This window comes from Sminthopsis crassicaudata, chromosome 2, assembly GCF_048593235.1.
Source record: "Sminthopsis crassicaudata isolate SCR6 chromosome 2, ASM4859323v1, whole genome shotgun sequence".
In the NCBI taxonomy this organism is placed as follows: Eukaryota; Metazoa; Chordata; class Mammalia; order Dasyuromorphia; family Dasyuridae; genus Sminthopsis; species Sminthopsis crassicaudata.
In genome coordinates this window covers 537373352-537390479 of record NC_133618.1, presented here as the reverse complement: position 1 = coordinate 537390479, position 17128 = coordinate 537373352, and the positions used below count along the sequence as shown (strand labels likewise).

The window sequence follows — 17128 nt, the reverse complement described above, 5'->3', positions numbered from 1 at the left end:
ATAATCCTTTATTATCTCTTTCCAAGTCTTGTCTCCTTTCCTGCTGCCTGCCCTGTTAGCTTTCTTATAGTCCATATCCTTTATTATCTCTTTCCTGGGACTGGGCAGCTTTCTGGAGAGCCTTTCAGTCTGACCTTGTTCTTAGTGGGGCAAGTGCAGGAGTCCAGGCCAGCCACCAGGTAGATCAAAGATCGAATTGAATTTCTCCCCTTAGTTCTGAGAGCTTAAGCTCCTGCCACCAGTCCTTTGCCTTCTCTCTGGAATGTCACTTCCTAATAGAAAGGTTTGTGCTTCAGCCTCCAGCCACCATAAAGGTGGATGATAGAATGAATCTGTTTCAGCCTCCAAGAGATTCTAGTGTGCCTGTCTTTTCAGGCTCTGAGAGCTTCTAGCTTATATGCTCCACACTGAGTATACACCAATCATTATATCACTAGGAAACCATTATTTGTTGTAGGATTAAATCAGTGCTAAACTAGATTTAACCATTGTCTCCTCAATTCCATTTAGTATCTTGTTTCAATTTCTGGCCCATAACATCTCCCTGTAGGATTAAATCAATCATACTGAACCATGCTAAATTAGATAATTATTGTTTCTATCAATTCTACTGACTTAGTACCTTGTAAGAATCCTTTGTTTCAAGTTCAGAGTTCTGGCTCATAACAAACTCACCTTCTTATTCCTTGAGGCTAACTTCCACTGGGCTCCTCTTTAATAATGCCAAATTTGTTAGAAAGCTGTAATCTTCAGATTTAAGAGAAAGCTGGAATTTGAACTTTCTAGTTAACTGTTTTTCATCAGGAATTCTGATTGGTTTGGACATCATAGAACATCAGGGTCATTAAGCTCAAAAGTAAGGCTAGGCCAGGCAAATAGCAAAATAGATCTGATGGTTATAGTTGTTAGCATTCCAGTAGAAAACCAATTAATACGAGAAGAAAATATACTGTGTGTCATTTGGCATAGTAATATGTAGACTAGATTGGAGGAATGTTATTTTTTTATTTATTTTTAAATTTTAAACATTTTTGATGATATATTATTTTTCCAATTGCAAGATGGTTTTCAACATAAATTTTTTTAATTTTTAAAATTTTTTTTTCAACATTCATTTTTATAAGATTTTAAGTTCCAGTTTTTTCCCCTTCCTTCTTTACCTTTCCCCTCTCCAAGACAGCATGCTGATACAGGTTATACATGTACAATCAGTTTTTAACATATTTCTATATGTCATATGAGGAAAGAAAAATCAGAGCAAAAGGGAAAAGCCACAAGAAAACAACAACAAAAACTGTGAAAATAGTATGCCTCAATCCACATTCAGTATCCATAGTTCTTTCTCTGGATGCATCTTCTATCCAAAGATAGATTAGATTTTTTTAAACCAACCAGTTTTTAGTCCCTCCCCCCAGAATTTAGGAATTTGTTTAGTTTCAATTCAGTACATTTTTATTAAACATTTACTGTGTGTAAGGAACTGTGCTAAGTTCTAGGGATATAACCTAAAGAAGAAATTGATGCAAAAAAAAAAAAAAAAAGAAAACTACCCAATTTCTAGTATAATGCTAAGTAATGCCACAAGTCCATGAAACTCTTGCTATCACCTTTCTTGTTAGTACTTTAAAAATATAATCTGCCATATTAAATTTTTTAATAAAGTTACTTAAGCATATTTAAGTCATTTTCACATCTACTTGTAGTGTTAAACTTTCTTTTTTACAAGAAGCACAAAGGAAAAAATATTAGGATTTGAAAAGTGGCCCAACAGAGTGGAAAGACTCCAAAGACTATAATTATCTAGTACAAATATTACATATTTCAGAACTTCCCATACATGAATTTATATTCATAATAGGCCAACTTAGAAATTCTAGACATTTGGGGCTTAATTATATGTTTTTAAAATGATAGTTATAACAGTTCAATTTAATTCTTTATTCCAAGAATTTTTCATCAACTACTGTGCTTCCAAAATTCTTTTATCTAGAATTCTATGTTAGGGCCCCAAAGTTCTTATATGTAATTACCTCAGTCACCCACTCTACCTGAATCTGAGTATTTCTCACTACTGTTGTGCATTTACCATATCCCCTTACCCTCTTTAAAATTTTCTAGTTGTGCAACAATAATTATATTAACTCTGATTGCTCCTATCAGTCTACTTACCTATATCTCTACTTATTAAAACTTTCCAAGCTCAAACATCCTCATCTAACCATGACTCCTCCACTTGTTTTCTTTATCATTCCCCTCCTATTCCCCTCCTATCTAAGTTGCCATTCTTTCTCAATCTTACTGAATAGTGTCCCAGTGAGTTCTGTCCTCCACTAATACATGTTGGTGGAGTTGTAAACTGATTCAACCATTCTGGAAAGCAATTTAGTACTATGCTCAAAAAGTTATCAAACTGTGCATATGCTTTGATCCAGCAGTGTTGTTACAGGCTTATATCCCAAAGAGATCTTAAAGGAGAGAAAGGGACCCACATGTACAAAAAATGTTTGTGGCAGCCCTTTTTGTAGTGGTTAGAAACTGGAAACTGAGTGGATGCCCATCAATTGGAGAATGGCTGAATAAGTTATGGTATATAAGTGTTATGGAATATTATTGTCCTATAAGAAATGATCAGCAGGATGATTTCAGAGACGCCTAGAGAGACTTACATGAACTGATGCAAAGTGAAGTGAAAAGAACTAGGAGATCATTGTACACAGCAGCAAGAAGATTATGTGATAATCAACTGTGATGGATGTGGTTCTTTTCATCAGTGAAGTGATTTAGGCCAATTCTAATACATTTGTGATAGAAAGAGCCATCTGTATCCAGAGAGATGACTGGGGGGACTGATTGTGGATCACAACATAGTATTTCCATCTTTTTTTTGTTAAGTGGTTTGCTTACTTTTTGTTTTTTTTTTTCTTTTCTTTTTCCTTTTTGATCTGAATTTTCTTATGCATCACGATCAGTGTAGAAATATACATAGAAGAATTGCACATGTTCAACATAGTGGATTACTTGCTATCTAGGAGAGGAAGTAGGAAAAGGACAGGGAAAAATTTTGGAACACAAAGTTTTGCAAGGGTGAATATTGAAAACTATATGTGTATTTTGAAAGTTATTTAACCAAAAAAAGAAGATAGAGTTCTGACCTCCTTTTCTTCCTCTAAACTACTTTATTGTGGTTTCATTAGCTCTTATGGATATGATAATCATCTCTATATTAATCTGTACTAATTCTCAAATTTTCCTAACCTACCTTAACTTCTTTATTGCCTTTTGGTCTTTCATCCCCAACTGCTTTTAAGACACCTCAAAAATTGTATTCCAGTAGACATCTTAAACTGAAAATATCCAAAACTAAATTCATCATTTTTCCTGACCTGCCACCTTCACTATTACTGTAGAGGGCAGCACCATTCTCCTGTTCTCAATCTAAAAGTCATAACTGGATTCCTTAATTTTACCCTTCTAATACCTTCCCCTCACCCACTCATAATCTAATCTTCTTCCTCTCTCTCCCTCCCCCTCCTACTCTCTCTTTCTTTTACATACCCCCTCTCACACCCTCAATTTCCAGTGGTTCCCTCTTGCTTCCAGGATCAAATACAAAATGTTCTATTTGGCATTTAAAGCCCTTCATAATGTAGCCCTCTCCTCTTTTTCCAGTCTTCTTACAACATACTTCCCAACATATACTCTTCAGTCCAGTGACACTGAATTCCTAGCTGTCCTACAAACAATGCACTCAAGTCTCTTAACTCTGGGCATTTTTTTTTCCTGACTATCCCCCTATGCCTCTAATGCGCTTGACTTCTGTCTTCATTGACAGACCAACAATAGGTCCCAGGTGAAGACCCTCCCACATGGAATTTTTTTTTTTTTTGGAGTAGGTAAAAGAGGCTTTTCTCTGCCTCATTTCTTTCCTAATTATTGAATGGGTATTGCTTTAGTCAAGGACATCTGTTAAAATTCTTAAATTAAAAAGTCCAAGGTCTTCCACTGCATCCAGGGCCATCTATAGTTGTCAGGATCTATATTTTGCCCCTAGACCCAGGAAAAAATGAGGCTGGTGACTTTCCACAGCCCTCAGTCCAATTCACTTACATAGCATCACCTTCCAGATGTTATGGTTCTCTTCTAGAATGAAGAATAAACAACAAAATCCCACCTTCTAAAGGAATCTTTTCCCAATCCCCTCTTCTGGTGCCCTTATTTATCTTCTATTTCCTATTTAGACTGTTTGTAGTTTACATATTTATTCAATCATTCATTCATCCTTTATTCAATTATTTATTTGTCTACTTAGCTATCTATTAATTTGTTTAGTTAATTATTTTTCTATTTATCCATCTATCTATTTATTTGTCTCCCCCATTAAATTAAGCGCTCCTTTTGGAAAGAGTCTATTTTTTGCTTCTTTTTGTATCCCTAGTATTTAGCATAGTGTTTAGCACATAATTAGGTACTTCACATGTATTGACTCACTGATCTTATACTATAATATTCATGGCAGCACTTCTTATATTTCATTTATTCTTAAAGAAAATGGTTGCTGGTAGAATGTGAAGTGACTAAACAAATTGAAGCATATAAATGTAATGAAATATTGTATTATTAAAAATTACAAATCTAGTACTTATGATAAACTTAGACTTGCTTGAATTAATACAAAATAAAGTGAGCAGAATTAAGAAGTATATATGATAATCCCAGTAAAGTAAGAGAAAAAATTCCTAAGTCCTTATGGTTTAGATCAATGTAATTATCAATCATTTCCAGAGAACTGGTGATGAAAAAACATCCTTTTTCCCTTTTTGATAAAGAGATCTAGCTAATATCTGTTACAAAGACACTGTAATAGTCACTGTGCCAATATATTTTGCCTACATTTACTTTGTTGCAAGAGAGGTTTCTGTGGGATGGCATAGTTACTGAGGGGAGGCATGGTATGGAGCCTGATATTTTTTCTAAAGAATATAAAAAAGTTTTTGTTTGCTTTGAGAAACTTCATCAATGATTATAAAGTCACTGGATCCACTTAGCTTTTTCAGTATTCCTTGATCCTCCTATACAAATAGTTAATTAATCATCTCCTCTTTTTGGATATTTTGTCATTCCAATACTCTTTGGTGCTATTGTTTTTACTTAAGTTTCCTCATTGATAAGATATTTGAATTAGGTAGCCTCTGAGTTCCCTTCTAACTGTGATCTCTGTTCCTAGGTAGTTTGCTATCAAAAGACATTCTTATCTGAGTTTACCTTTATCTCTTAACTACTGCTATTCCTTCTTTGCTAACTCATCATTTTCTAGAATGCTTAAAGTAGGTATTTTCTTGATTCTTCCTTCCCTTTATTCATATCTTGACTTCAACTCTCAAGTCTACAGAGGCAGCATAAGCTTAAAGTAAATACAGAGCTGGGCCTGGAGTTGAAGACTCACCTCTTACACTTAATAGCAGAGTGATCATGAGCAAACCAGTCTTTCTAAGCCTCAGTTTGCTATTCTCTAAAATAAGAGTAATACCAATAGTACTTGAAACACCAAATGCTTTGAACTTTATTTAAGATGAAGCTTATAAAGCATTTTGTAAACATTAAAGAGTTATATAAGTGTCTCGTGGTGGTATTGTTACAGATACTTGCAAGATAACTTGTTAAAGATAACTTGGAAGAATTTATCTGTCCAGCTGCCCCTATATAGGACAACTCTACCCCGAGTCACGAGTACCTTACTTAGAATGTTCAAAACTAAGCACATTGCTCCTCTTAAACCTGCATTTGTTATTAATGGCACCACCATTCATTCAGTCTTCCATGTTTGAGATGTCATCTTTGAGTTTTTCTTTTCTGTTACCTTTACCTGATATTCAAGACCCTCCATGACTAGATGCCCACATTACAAGACTTATCATTTTATACCACATATCTTACACTCTAGCTAAACTGTGCTTTTTCACATCTGTCCCTTTGATCACACATTGTTTCATGTTCTTATAATGTTCTCTTTTCCCTAATTCAGTCTTTTAAATTTCCATTCACCCTTTTAAATTTTTTATAGTAATCTTTCTCTGATTCTATCTCATCAATAATATATTTCCAAACTATACTCCCTATCCAATTTTACAAAGAGTTTTTGTTTTGGACCTGTGTTATAAAAGTATTTTATGTATATCTCCCATCTCCCCCAAGTAGACTTTTATCTTGAATGAAAAAAGAATGTGACACAAACTTGTTTTATTTAAACTTTGTATTGACTTTAGTAATCAACATAGAGAACTTAATAATTGAATTGACAGCCCATTTTAAACTTCTCTCCTAGACATTGATCCACACTTAACACCGTACATCAAGGTCAGGTCAAAATGGGTTCATGACCTAGGAATAAAGAATGAGATCATAAATAAATTAGAGGAACACAGGAATAGTTTACCTCTCAGACCTGTGGAAGAGGAATGAATTCATGACCAAAGAAGAACTAGAGATCATTATTGATCACAAAATAGAATGCTTTGATTATATCAAATTGAAAAGTTTTTGTACAAACAAAATCAATGCAGATAAGATTAGAAGGGAAACAATAAACTGGGGAAAAAAATTTACAGTCAAAGGTTCAGATAAAGGCCTCATTTCCAAAATATATAGAGAATTGACTCTAATATATAAGAAATCAAGCCAATCTCCAATTGATAAATGGTCAAAGTATATGAACAGACAATTCTCAGACAAAGAAATTGAAACTATTTCTAGCCATATGAAAAGATGTTCCAAGTCATTATTAGTCAGAGAAATGCAAATTAAGACCACTCTGAGATACCACTATATACCTCTCAGATTGGCTAGAATGACAGGGAAAGATCATGCAGAATGTTGGAGGGGATGTGGGAAAACAGGGACACTGATACATTGTTGGTGGAACTGCAAATACATCCAGCCATTCTGGAGAGCAATTTGGAACTATGCTCAAAAAGTTATCAAACTGTGCATACCCTTTGATCCAGCAGCGTTGCTACTGGGCTTATATCCCAAAGAGATCTTAAAGAAGGGAAAGGGACCTGTATGTGCAGGATGTTTGTGGCAGCCCTCTTTGTGGTGGCCAGAAACTAAAAACTATGTGGATGCCTATCAATTGGAGATTGGCTGAATAAATTGAAGTATATGAATATTATGGAATATTATTGTTCTGTAAAAAATGGCCAACAGGATGATTTCACAAAGGCCTGGAGAGACTTACATGAACTGATGCTAAGTGAAATGAGCACTATGAACCACTACATAGAATTTCCAATCCCTCTAATTTTGTCCGCCTGCGTTTTGGATTTCCTTCACAGGCTAAATGTACACTATTTCAAAGTCCGATTCTTTTTGTTCAGCAAAACAACTGTTTGGTCATGTATACATATATTGTATTTAATTTATACTCTAACATATTTAACATGTATTGGTCAACCTGCCATTGGTTGGGGTGGGGGGGAAGGAGAGGAAAAATTGGAACAAATGGTTTGGCAATTGTCAATGTTGTAAAATTACCCATGCAAATATCTGGTAAATAAAAACTATTAATTAAAAAAAAACAAAAAACAACTTCTCTCCTAGAGAAGAAATTCACATCTTCCCAACATGTAGGATAAATAAAGAAAACAACACAAGATTTCAAAGATGCACCACTTTCATCATAATCTTAAAAAAATGAAAATTTTATTGTGATCACTTTATAGTTATGCTATAAATAAGTGGAACAATAACCCTAGGTTGATGAGATAAAATAACTTAAATTTCAAAAACTTATATCTAAATTTAAACAGGTAGCTAGGTAGCACAGTAGATAAAAATACTGGGCCTGGAGGCAGAAGGATTTTTCTTCCTGAGTTTAAATCTGGTCTCAGACACTAACTGTGTGACCCTGGACAAGTCACTTAACCATGTTTGCCTCAGTTTCCTCATCCATAAAATGAACTAGAGAAAGAAATGTCAAATCACTCCCGTCAGTATCTTTGCCAGGAAAACTCCAAATGGGGTCACAAAGAGTGAGACAAGACTAAAAAACAACTAAACAACTTATTGTTTTAAATAAGCATATGTGGAGTACTAAGTAAGCTACTTCCAGTGATCTTTAAAAGATTGCACTGAATAGGAAAGATGATATGGGAAGAGAGAAGGGCAAACATCTTGATTTTTGTAAAAGAAAATGGTATCTGCAGGCTAGGGAGTTTGACTTCTTTTCCTGGAAAAAATCTAGAACATTATTTTTAAAATGATACTTTGTGCACATTTTAAAGGGAAGTAGTGATTACAAAGAACCAGTTTTTCTTGGTCAAGTATAGGTCATGCCAGACTAATTTCTACATTGTTCACATAGTAATATGACAGGGGCATTAGGAAAAAACTTAAGTCTTTAATGCCATCCTTGTGAACCAAAGAGAAATATAAGTTAAATTATAACATAATTAGGTGCATTTTGGACTGGTTGAAGGATCAGTTTGAATCCAAAGAATAGTAACTAATGGGTCAATGTCAGCTTGGAGAGAGGTCGCCATTTAAGTCTTGTAGAAATGTATCCATTACCTCCTGCTTTTCAACAGTTTTATTAGTAATTTGAATGGAAGCATAAGAATCTTGCCTGTCATATTTACAGATGACCAAGTGCCGGGAGCAAGTGCTGGGCACAATAGATGTCAATCTGAATCTCAAAAAAACAAAAACAAAAAAAAGTCTCAAAATTGGCATTTCAAATCCTAATAAAATGGAATTTAATAAAGGATGTTTTCTGTAAGTTCTACATTTGAACTCAAAAAATCTAGGAGTTTAGATAGGAGTAGATTTCACTCAATGAAGGTTTCAAGTCCATTTGATTTTGTGTTGTAAGTAGTTTTATAATAAGTAAAAAAACAAAGTCTGAGCTATGTGATTTCTTAGCAAGGTATATGCAGTTATAGAACAAATTGGGTCCAGGGCCCTGTCAGTAGGCACAAGGACCCTGAAAAGAGATTTATAAACGTTTTTGTGGTAAAGTTACTATTTTTAGTAGTTCCTATTTTAAGATGTGGGGCACTTTCAGAGTTTGGGGATTTTTATTTGTTTCATTCATCTGCATCTTGTAAAACAGCTAGTGGTACAATAATAAATTGTTTCCCTGAAATCATGTGATTTATAACAAAAATCAGGAAAACATGAGTTAGCTTGGAACATAAGATTCATGAAAGAGAATAGGAAGAGATAAACTGGGGGGGAAAATAGGATGGTGCCAAATTGGTACTGGACTTAAGATATCTGGCAGTGCAACTTAGGAGACAATAGAAAATTTCTGATATTCTTGAATAATATTTAATATTCCCAAGACTTCTTGCATGGGAAGAGTTGTTCTAATTAAAATTGTGACGAACTTGTCCAATTCTCTGTATCAATACAATTAGTCTAACAACAATGTGAAGGATAGATCAAATCTCTTTAGAAGGCAGTCTTTCCTGTATCTGTTGCTTTATTTCCCTACTGGAGTTTTATTAGTAAAACTATTAAGAATCCAGGACTGGTATTCAATATGTTGCAACAATCAAATATATGTTAAGTAACTGGATATGAGAAGTACAGACCCAAGAGTCTAAGATGATCCCAGGATTTTGACCTTGCAGGACTAGATAAATAGTATTACCACCCATTGACAAAATGAGGTCAGAATGTAGGAGCAGGTTTAGGGGGGAAAGAGTAAGTTCACTTTTGATACTGAGTTTAAGATGTGTGGGCTGTTGGAGAAATAGATCTGGAACACACAAAAAAGTCTGGTGTTGGAGATAAAAGTCATCTGGCTTAAGAGATGGTCATTGAAACTGAGAATAAGTAAAATTGCTTGGGAAAGAGGAGTGTCTGAGTAGGAAAGGTCAAGGAGAGTAAAAGTAGCAAGTAAAAGAAAGAAAGAAAAGGAATGGTTACTAGAAATATTAAATCAATATAGAGAAGATGGTGTGTTTGAAACTAAGAGAAATCACCTTTTTTGGGTACCAAAATAGTACCATTATTTCATTGAACCTGCACTTTGCCTCCTATCCCAAAGCACTTAGTATATAAAATGTTTTATATGTCAAAATGCATTCATTCTTCAAACACATACTTTAATGCTACTTATGGAATCTAGTGCACACGTTGGTTGGGCAACATGGGAGAAAATAAAATGTACACACTTCCCAACCTTACATTAGTAGTGTTTACTGAAAGGACTCTGAAATTTTGTCTTAAAAGTGCTATGAATTTTTTGTACTTCTGATATTTTAGTATTGGTCAAGTAAGAGCTAAAGATCTAAATAAAATAAGCTTCGCTTGCTAGATTGAAGTCTTTACACAATATAAATAAGAAGTCCCTTTGAGAATCTAGGTTAGTTTTTATTGGCATTTTATTTGCCTAATTTAAGAGATCTGCTTTGTTAATAGGCTGTTTCTGTTTTTATCTTTAAAACCAAGCATTTAAGTGCATTTCAGTTAAGTAGAATATCTTTTGAAAGTTGTTGTGAAAGTTATTTCTTTAATAATAAACTCTGATCCACATATCCAATTATTTTCCTAAATCCTATCTAAGTCACAAACAAAATTCTATGGCAAATATAGTTTTTTGTCCTACTGAAATATATTTCTGCACTGAAATTATAAAAGTCTGAACTGGGCGGTCTTTTGTACTTTATTATAGTGACACATTTATATACATTTTTTTGTAAATGTATATGGTGATGCTGATTGTTACAGAAATATTGATTATGACCAGAATCAAACATTTGAAGTGCATATGGAGAAATTTTTTTCTTTGTAAAATCATCAAGATATCACTAGTCTATTAAAATAGTTTTTCCTATGTCAGAGAGACATTTTCCCCCTTTCTAGAAAATGTAAATGGGAATTAGTGAAGCTAGTAATTTCCCTGCTTTCCTTCCCCTAAATATATCCTTTATCTAGTTGCCAAAATAATCTTCCTGCATAAATTTTGCCATATCACCTCCCCAGTTAAAAATTTTTTATTGGGGGGCAGCTAGGTGGCGCAGTGGATAGAGCACTAGCCTTGAATTCAGGAGGACCCAAGTTCAAATGTGGTCTCAGACACTTAACACTTCCTAGCTGTGTGACCCTGGGCAAGGCACTTAACCCCAGCCTGGAGAAAGGCGGGGTGGGGGGGGGGGGGTTGTTATAAGCTCCTATTGAGCCAATACAATATGCAGAATTGTATTGCGATTACAGAATATAATATAAATTCCTTCAGCTGCCATTAAAGCCTTTCATAGTATGACTGTAATCTATCATTCTAGCTTCACTCCACTATTTTGCTTCATGCCTGCTACTGGTATCATCCTTTAAAATTCAACTCTGTACACTCATTTAATTTAACCTTATTTCTATGTGTTGAAATCTTCCTTTTACCTAGATCACATGCTATCTTCATGAAATCTTTCTTATATTCACCATTGCTAAGTGAAAGTGCTAACTTCTTCATATTATAGCATTTTATGTTATATTTTATCTAATAGTAATTTGTATACCAGCCTTATTCCCCTTTATTAAATCAATAAACATTTTGACAGCAAGAACTTTTTTTAATTAAAAAAAATTATAATAAAGGACTTAACGCAATTCTTTGTAGATACTAAATGCTTGATAAATGTTTACCAAGTGAATAGAATAGGAAGTTGCTTAATAAAAGACACCATCACCACTCCTTTTTCTGCTTATATTGAAGGAAAGAAAAAGTGAGGTTGAGGAAAAGATTTCTGATTTAGCTTTTGTTTATTAGATGTTTTCTCTTTTTTATCTACAGTTTTAACAAGTGATCTTGCTAGTCTAAAGTGTTCCATGATCTTTTTTATATTGCTATAAAGGAATACATAAATGACCAGTTACTAAATAGCTTTAAGAGAGAATCTTTTTTTATTTTTATAGACCTAGCTTGGATTGGAACTGCTTACCTGTAAATAGTATTTTATCGCCTTATAATGATCTGAATTTTAATTTCAGTATTTTGTTGGGATTATGATTTTTTTCAAAGTTAAAATATTTTTTCATTATTTTTGTCCTATTAAACAGTTAAGGAATTATTTTTGTTTTAAGTGTTTTGTTTACAACTCTGAAAACATTTTAATCTATGAAGAGTTCATAGTGTTATTTTTTTCTAATATCTTATTTTGTTGACTTACTTTGAAGGTAATTAAAACTATAATTCTTTCTTTCTTTAGCATCAGACAACAGTCAGCGTTTTCGAGAAACCTGTTTTGCATTTGCATTGACTCCACAACAAGTGCAACAAATCAGTAGTTCCATGTAAGTTGAACTTCTATATGGTATTTGAACATAATAAGATGTGATTATTGCATACTGTATATTGGATGAATTTCAAATACATTTAACCCTATTCATGCTGCAGAGACTGTAAAAGCAATCACTTTTCTTATTATGTTTCTTTAGCAAACTTTTACTGAAAATACCTGTTTTTGTTTTTGTTTTTTTTAATTTTCACTTTCACATGCATATACTATAATATTTCTATTTCTGTTCTCTATTTTCTAGGGATATTTCTGGGACTAAATGTGACTTCACAGTACAGGTCCAGCTAAGGTACAATCTTAATTGAGAATAAAATACTTTGGTACTTTAAAAGAGAATACACAAAGTAAAAAAAAAAAAAAAAAAAAAAGTATAATGAAGGTTTTAAGGGATATTTATTTGTCTACTAGGCTTGAAAGTAGTATATTCCTGGTTTCCCCTATGCTTTATAGTTTCTTTGTAACCGTGTATAAATGGGGAGAAATCTTTTCCATTCTTATGTCTTATATATCAGTTATGCTCATTTATAGCCAAAACAGAATTCATTATAACAAGATCTATCCTAAACCAAATTTCTCAATTTGGTTCTCTAGGATCTACCCTAAGTATTGGAAAAACTACTGTTTATAGTTTTTAAATATTACAATGATTATTTCTTTTAAAATATAGAAGGCTTATGTACAGGATAGAAGAAAACACTGTTCACGTAGCTAAAGGAATAATACTAGTTATTTAAGTGGCCTCTTAATTCTCACATAGTTATCAAATCATTACTTGAGTTTGGTCTACCTTAAAATACATAATCAACCAACTAAACACAGTAAAATTAAAAGATTCCATGTGAACATTGATTTTTTTTTTAATTTTTGCTAAATTTAATAGGCTATTTTCCAAAATGGATGCTATAACTACTAGTTTTCCACCTTCTTTAGCCATGCTATTTTGTTTGTGTTGTGATATCCAGATTTTCTTCTTGGTATAAATATTCTTGTTCATATAAAGCAACCAATGCCACACACTTTCAGTCAATCGGTAACTGTTTATAATAAAGTCAGTATCATATTTATGGTGTTTTGCTGGGTTCTCTAGAACGAGAAAGAAAAGAATAACATCTCTTTGCCCTTGAGAAGCTTATTCCTCATTCTAATTAGGGAGACAAAATGATATGGAACATAGAGATTAGGAAACAGCTCTTGTGACCCACTGTTTAATATTGTAGATATTATAAATGCAATACTATTTTTGAGATCACTAGGAAGCTAAAAGTAGTTGGGAAAATTCTTATGAAGAAGGTAGAACCTGAACTTCACCTTGAAGGAAATAAGTAGGATTTGGGGAGGCAGAGAAAGATATAAAGAACATCCCAAACTGGAAAGGTACCGTGATCCTAGAGCAGTTTTGGAGGCAAGAAATAAATAAAATATGAGTAGTGAATAGGAAATGAAAGGACTACTACTCAACCCTCACCATACTTAGAGATAGTTATCTTTATTTTCTAGGTTAATAATCTTTATTCAGTTAGAGAACAGGAACTGGTATATTCTGATTCTGTTCTTAGCAAATTATGTTAATGTATTAAATGTTCCTAGAATCGTGCCAGATATTAGGTGCAGGAAAAATCTTTAATGTTTTTTCTAGGTTTGACCAGTTCAGATATAAACAATTCAAGAATAAAGGTGGGTTTTGTTGTTGATTTGTTTTTAAACAAGGCTTATATGCAGCACTTTATCCAGAAAATATAATTTTATACAAGTAACTAATCATTTGACTTTTAATAAACCCATTAATCTTTAGAATTATTTTTTATTGTTGTAAGTCAAATTAAGCCTTTTTTTCCCCAGTTAAATTTCATCTCTTTTCATCTATTACCATTTTTCTCTAAACTCTTAATGCTTTTAGACATTCTTCTGCTTATTTCATTTCTTTATTCTTTCCTGGGTTTTGATATGGTTTTGATTTTTGATTTTGGCCTAATTTAATAAGGTTTGAGTTGTCTCCTTAGGGAAGACTCAAGTCATTTGTCTTGGCAGTGAAATTACTATACTTGCATCCCCCAAGGACTTTGTTTTCCATATTTTACATTTGTTAAGTGATTAGCTAGTTGAGCCTAAGTTGAGTAGTTTCTGTGGTATCGAGATTTGATGTAATAATATATAAATAAATAGAGAAAATAATATATTCATTGACTTTTTTGATGTTTCTTAGTTTGCTTTTAGAAAACTTGATATGGAGGGGAAGATATTTGTGATGAAAATGATTAAATGGACTCAATATTAAATATCACAGGACAAGGGAAAAAAATAAAAGGAAAGAAAGAAATCTTTAAAAAAAAAAACAAACTAGTTCCATAATGGCTATGAGTATTCTGTAATGATGAAATTACAGGCAAGTTTGTATCCTAGTTAGAGAGGTGGTAACTTATAATAGATTGAAAAGGTAAATCTCATAATTCATTTTTTAAATTTACATAACAGTTAGAATTAGAGTTTATCCATTATGTAGCTATATTTCATTTTTTCCCAAGAGGATTATGTGCACAATTTAGAAGTAAAGGGTATTCATGGCTTTCTGAAATGTTTTGTTTCAATTTAAATATAAATGCATTTCGGTAATATTGTTACATAGCTATTTAATTATACTTTGTCATAAAATAGCTTCACACTGCCAGTTTTTTAAATCACTGAGATTTCTTTGAGAATCACTGTGAAAACTATTCTCCCAGGTTCCTCATTTTTTCCTCCCAATTCCTTTATTGGCTTAGAAACTCAGGAATATTATACTTCTGCCTTCTAAGACTAATAAAGCCGAATTTTGGTGGTGGGAAAAACACTGCTGTAATCGATTCCCAAGAGGCAGCTGAGCGTATGACCATCACATAAAGAATTTAATTGTTGAAAATGGTAATTAGACCTACAGCTTGTATAAATACTTTATAGACAGGCCACACACTAAGTATAAAGTATTTCCCTGAAGAAATTAATAATATAGGATGATGAGAATTATTGTGACTATAACTATATATAGATTCTTAGTGGTATCATTGAAGCTAATGGCTATAGAAATATTTTAAAAGCCTTTTTTCCATCAGTGAAAGATGTTGGAAAACTATAATAATAAATCCTTAACATTCTTACCCGAATTAGACTGGGTTATCATATTGTAAAAATTATCTATACATTAATACTAATAAAGTTACCATTTTGAAAGATGATTAAATCTTTTCTTATTTTTTTAGGTTTTGTTTGTCAGAAACCAGTTGTCCACAAGAAGATCATTTCCCACCCAATCTTTGTGTGAAAGTTAATGGAAAACCTTGTAGCCTTCCAGTAAGTCCAGAATTCTTAAAGTATGTTGTCAGCTTACCTGTCAAAGTATGACCATTATGCTGTTAATCGTATGCTCTAATTGTGAAAATTTTTAACTGAGTCAGTAATTGAAACCTTTGTATAGACTACATATAGATAACACCTTTAACATAAGCTGTTTTAAGGCAGGGACTGAAGGAAAACATTAAAGAGACAAGGGCCAAGATCAAGAATTTCAAGTTAGGTTGAATAAGACAACACTAGATTCCAGGTAAGGAAGTTGTATCCAAAGACTTCTTTTTATGATTGTGTGGATACACATTAATGTATTTATGGGAGAATGAGATTAAAGGAAAGAAAATAGTTTTGTGTAATTTTTAAAATTATTTCAGTTCTTCTGAAATTATGGTATATTGTTTCTTATTCTTTAACTCTTACTGATTTCTTTAAAATGTAGTCAGTAATATTTTCTTGCAGGCTGCAAGCCTGCAGTTTTTAAAACAAAACAAAAAAAAGCAAAAAACCTGCATAACTAAGATGTGATAAAAATTGATTTAATTGGGGCTTCAAATTCAACCATGCTAAAAATTCTTAAATCTAGTTCTTGCTTCTCTTAGCTTTAATGAAAAAGTATATATAGTAGCACTCAATATACAAAATTTTTATTAAGATAATAACATTTGAAAGAGTGAGAAAAAATGAACAGAAATTTTAAAATTTCATTCTTAGGGCTATCTTCCACCTACCAAAAATGGTGTGGAACCAAAGCGACCCAGTCGACCAATTAATATCACCTCACTTGTCCGATTGTCCACAACTGTACCAAACACCATTGTTGTTTCCTGGACTGCAGAAATTGGAAGAGTAAGTAATTTTTAGTTTTATCAAATTTGTATATGATTAAAAAAAAAAAAAGACTAAATGTTATAGCTGAGTTCATCTCTAACCAATAGGAACACTTTTCTAATAATTGTCAGAAGTAGTAGATAGTACAAGTGCCAGTATAAGCATTATTATGCCTGTTTTTTGGTTTTTGGTTTTTTGTTTTGTTTTGTTTTGTTTTGTTTTGTTTTGTTTTGTTTTGTTTGTTTGTTTGTTTTAAGAGAAAACTGAGATTCAGAAGGTTAAGTGACTTTCCCAAGCTCATGTAGATAGCAAACATCAGAGCCAAAGTTGCTAACAATCTCTTAATTGCTGGATCCTATGGTCTTTTATCAAATCATTATCCATCTTGACTTCTCTGAATCATATGATACTGTTAATCACTTTTTCCTCTTTGATACTTTCTCCTGTCTGGGATTTCATGATGCTGTATATCTTTGGTCTTCCTTGTCTTTTATGACCACTTCTCTGTCTCCTTTTCTGGATCATCTTTTTTCTACCCCTCTAAAAGTACATATCCCTGAAAGCTCTGTCTGAATAATCTTTTCTCTAAATTCTCAAACTTGGAGACCTCATTAGCTCCAGTAGGTGCAATTATTATCTATGTGCCAATGATTCCCAATTATATATATTTAGCCTTAGTCTCA

The 17128-nt window shown here is 32.8% G+C and overlaps 1 protein-coding gene across 12 annotated transcripts in view; it reads left to right on the top strand.

Annotated features, from left to right (window-relative positions):
• PIAS1 (protein inhibitor of activated STAT 1) overlaps window positions 1-17128 on the top strand; it is a 193548-nt gene that overhangs the window by 133072 nt on the left and 43348 nt on the right. For all 12 annotated transcript variants that reach the window (XM_074294717.1, XM_074294711.1, XM_074294718.1 and 9 more), the window contains 4 exons: window positions 12207-12291; window positions 12538-12585; window positions 15530-15620; window positions 16329-16463. In XM_074294717.1, the coding sequence (XP_074150818.1) occupies window positions 12207-12291; window positions 12538-12585; window positions 15530-15620; window positions 16329-16463 (359 nt within the window). The remainder of the gene's footprint in view (window positions 1-12206; window positions 12292-12537; window positions 12586-15529; window positions 15621-16328; window positions 16464-17128) is intronic.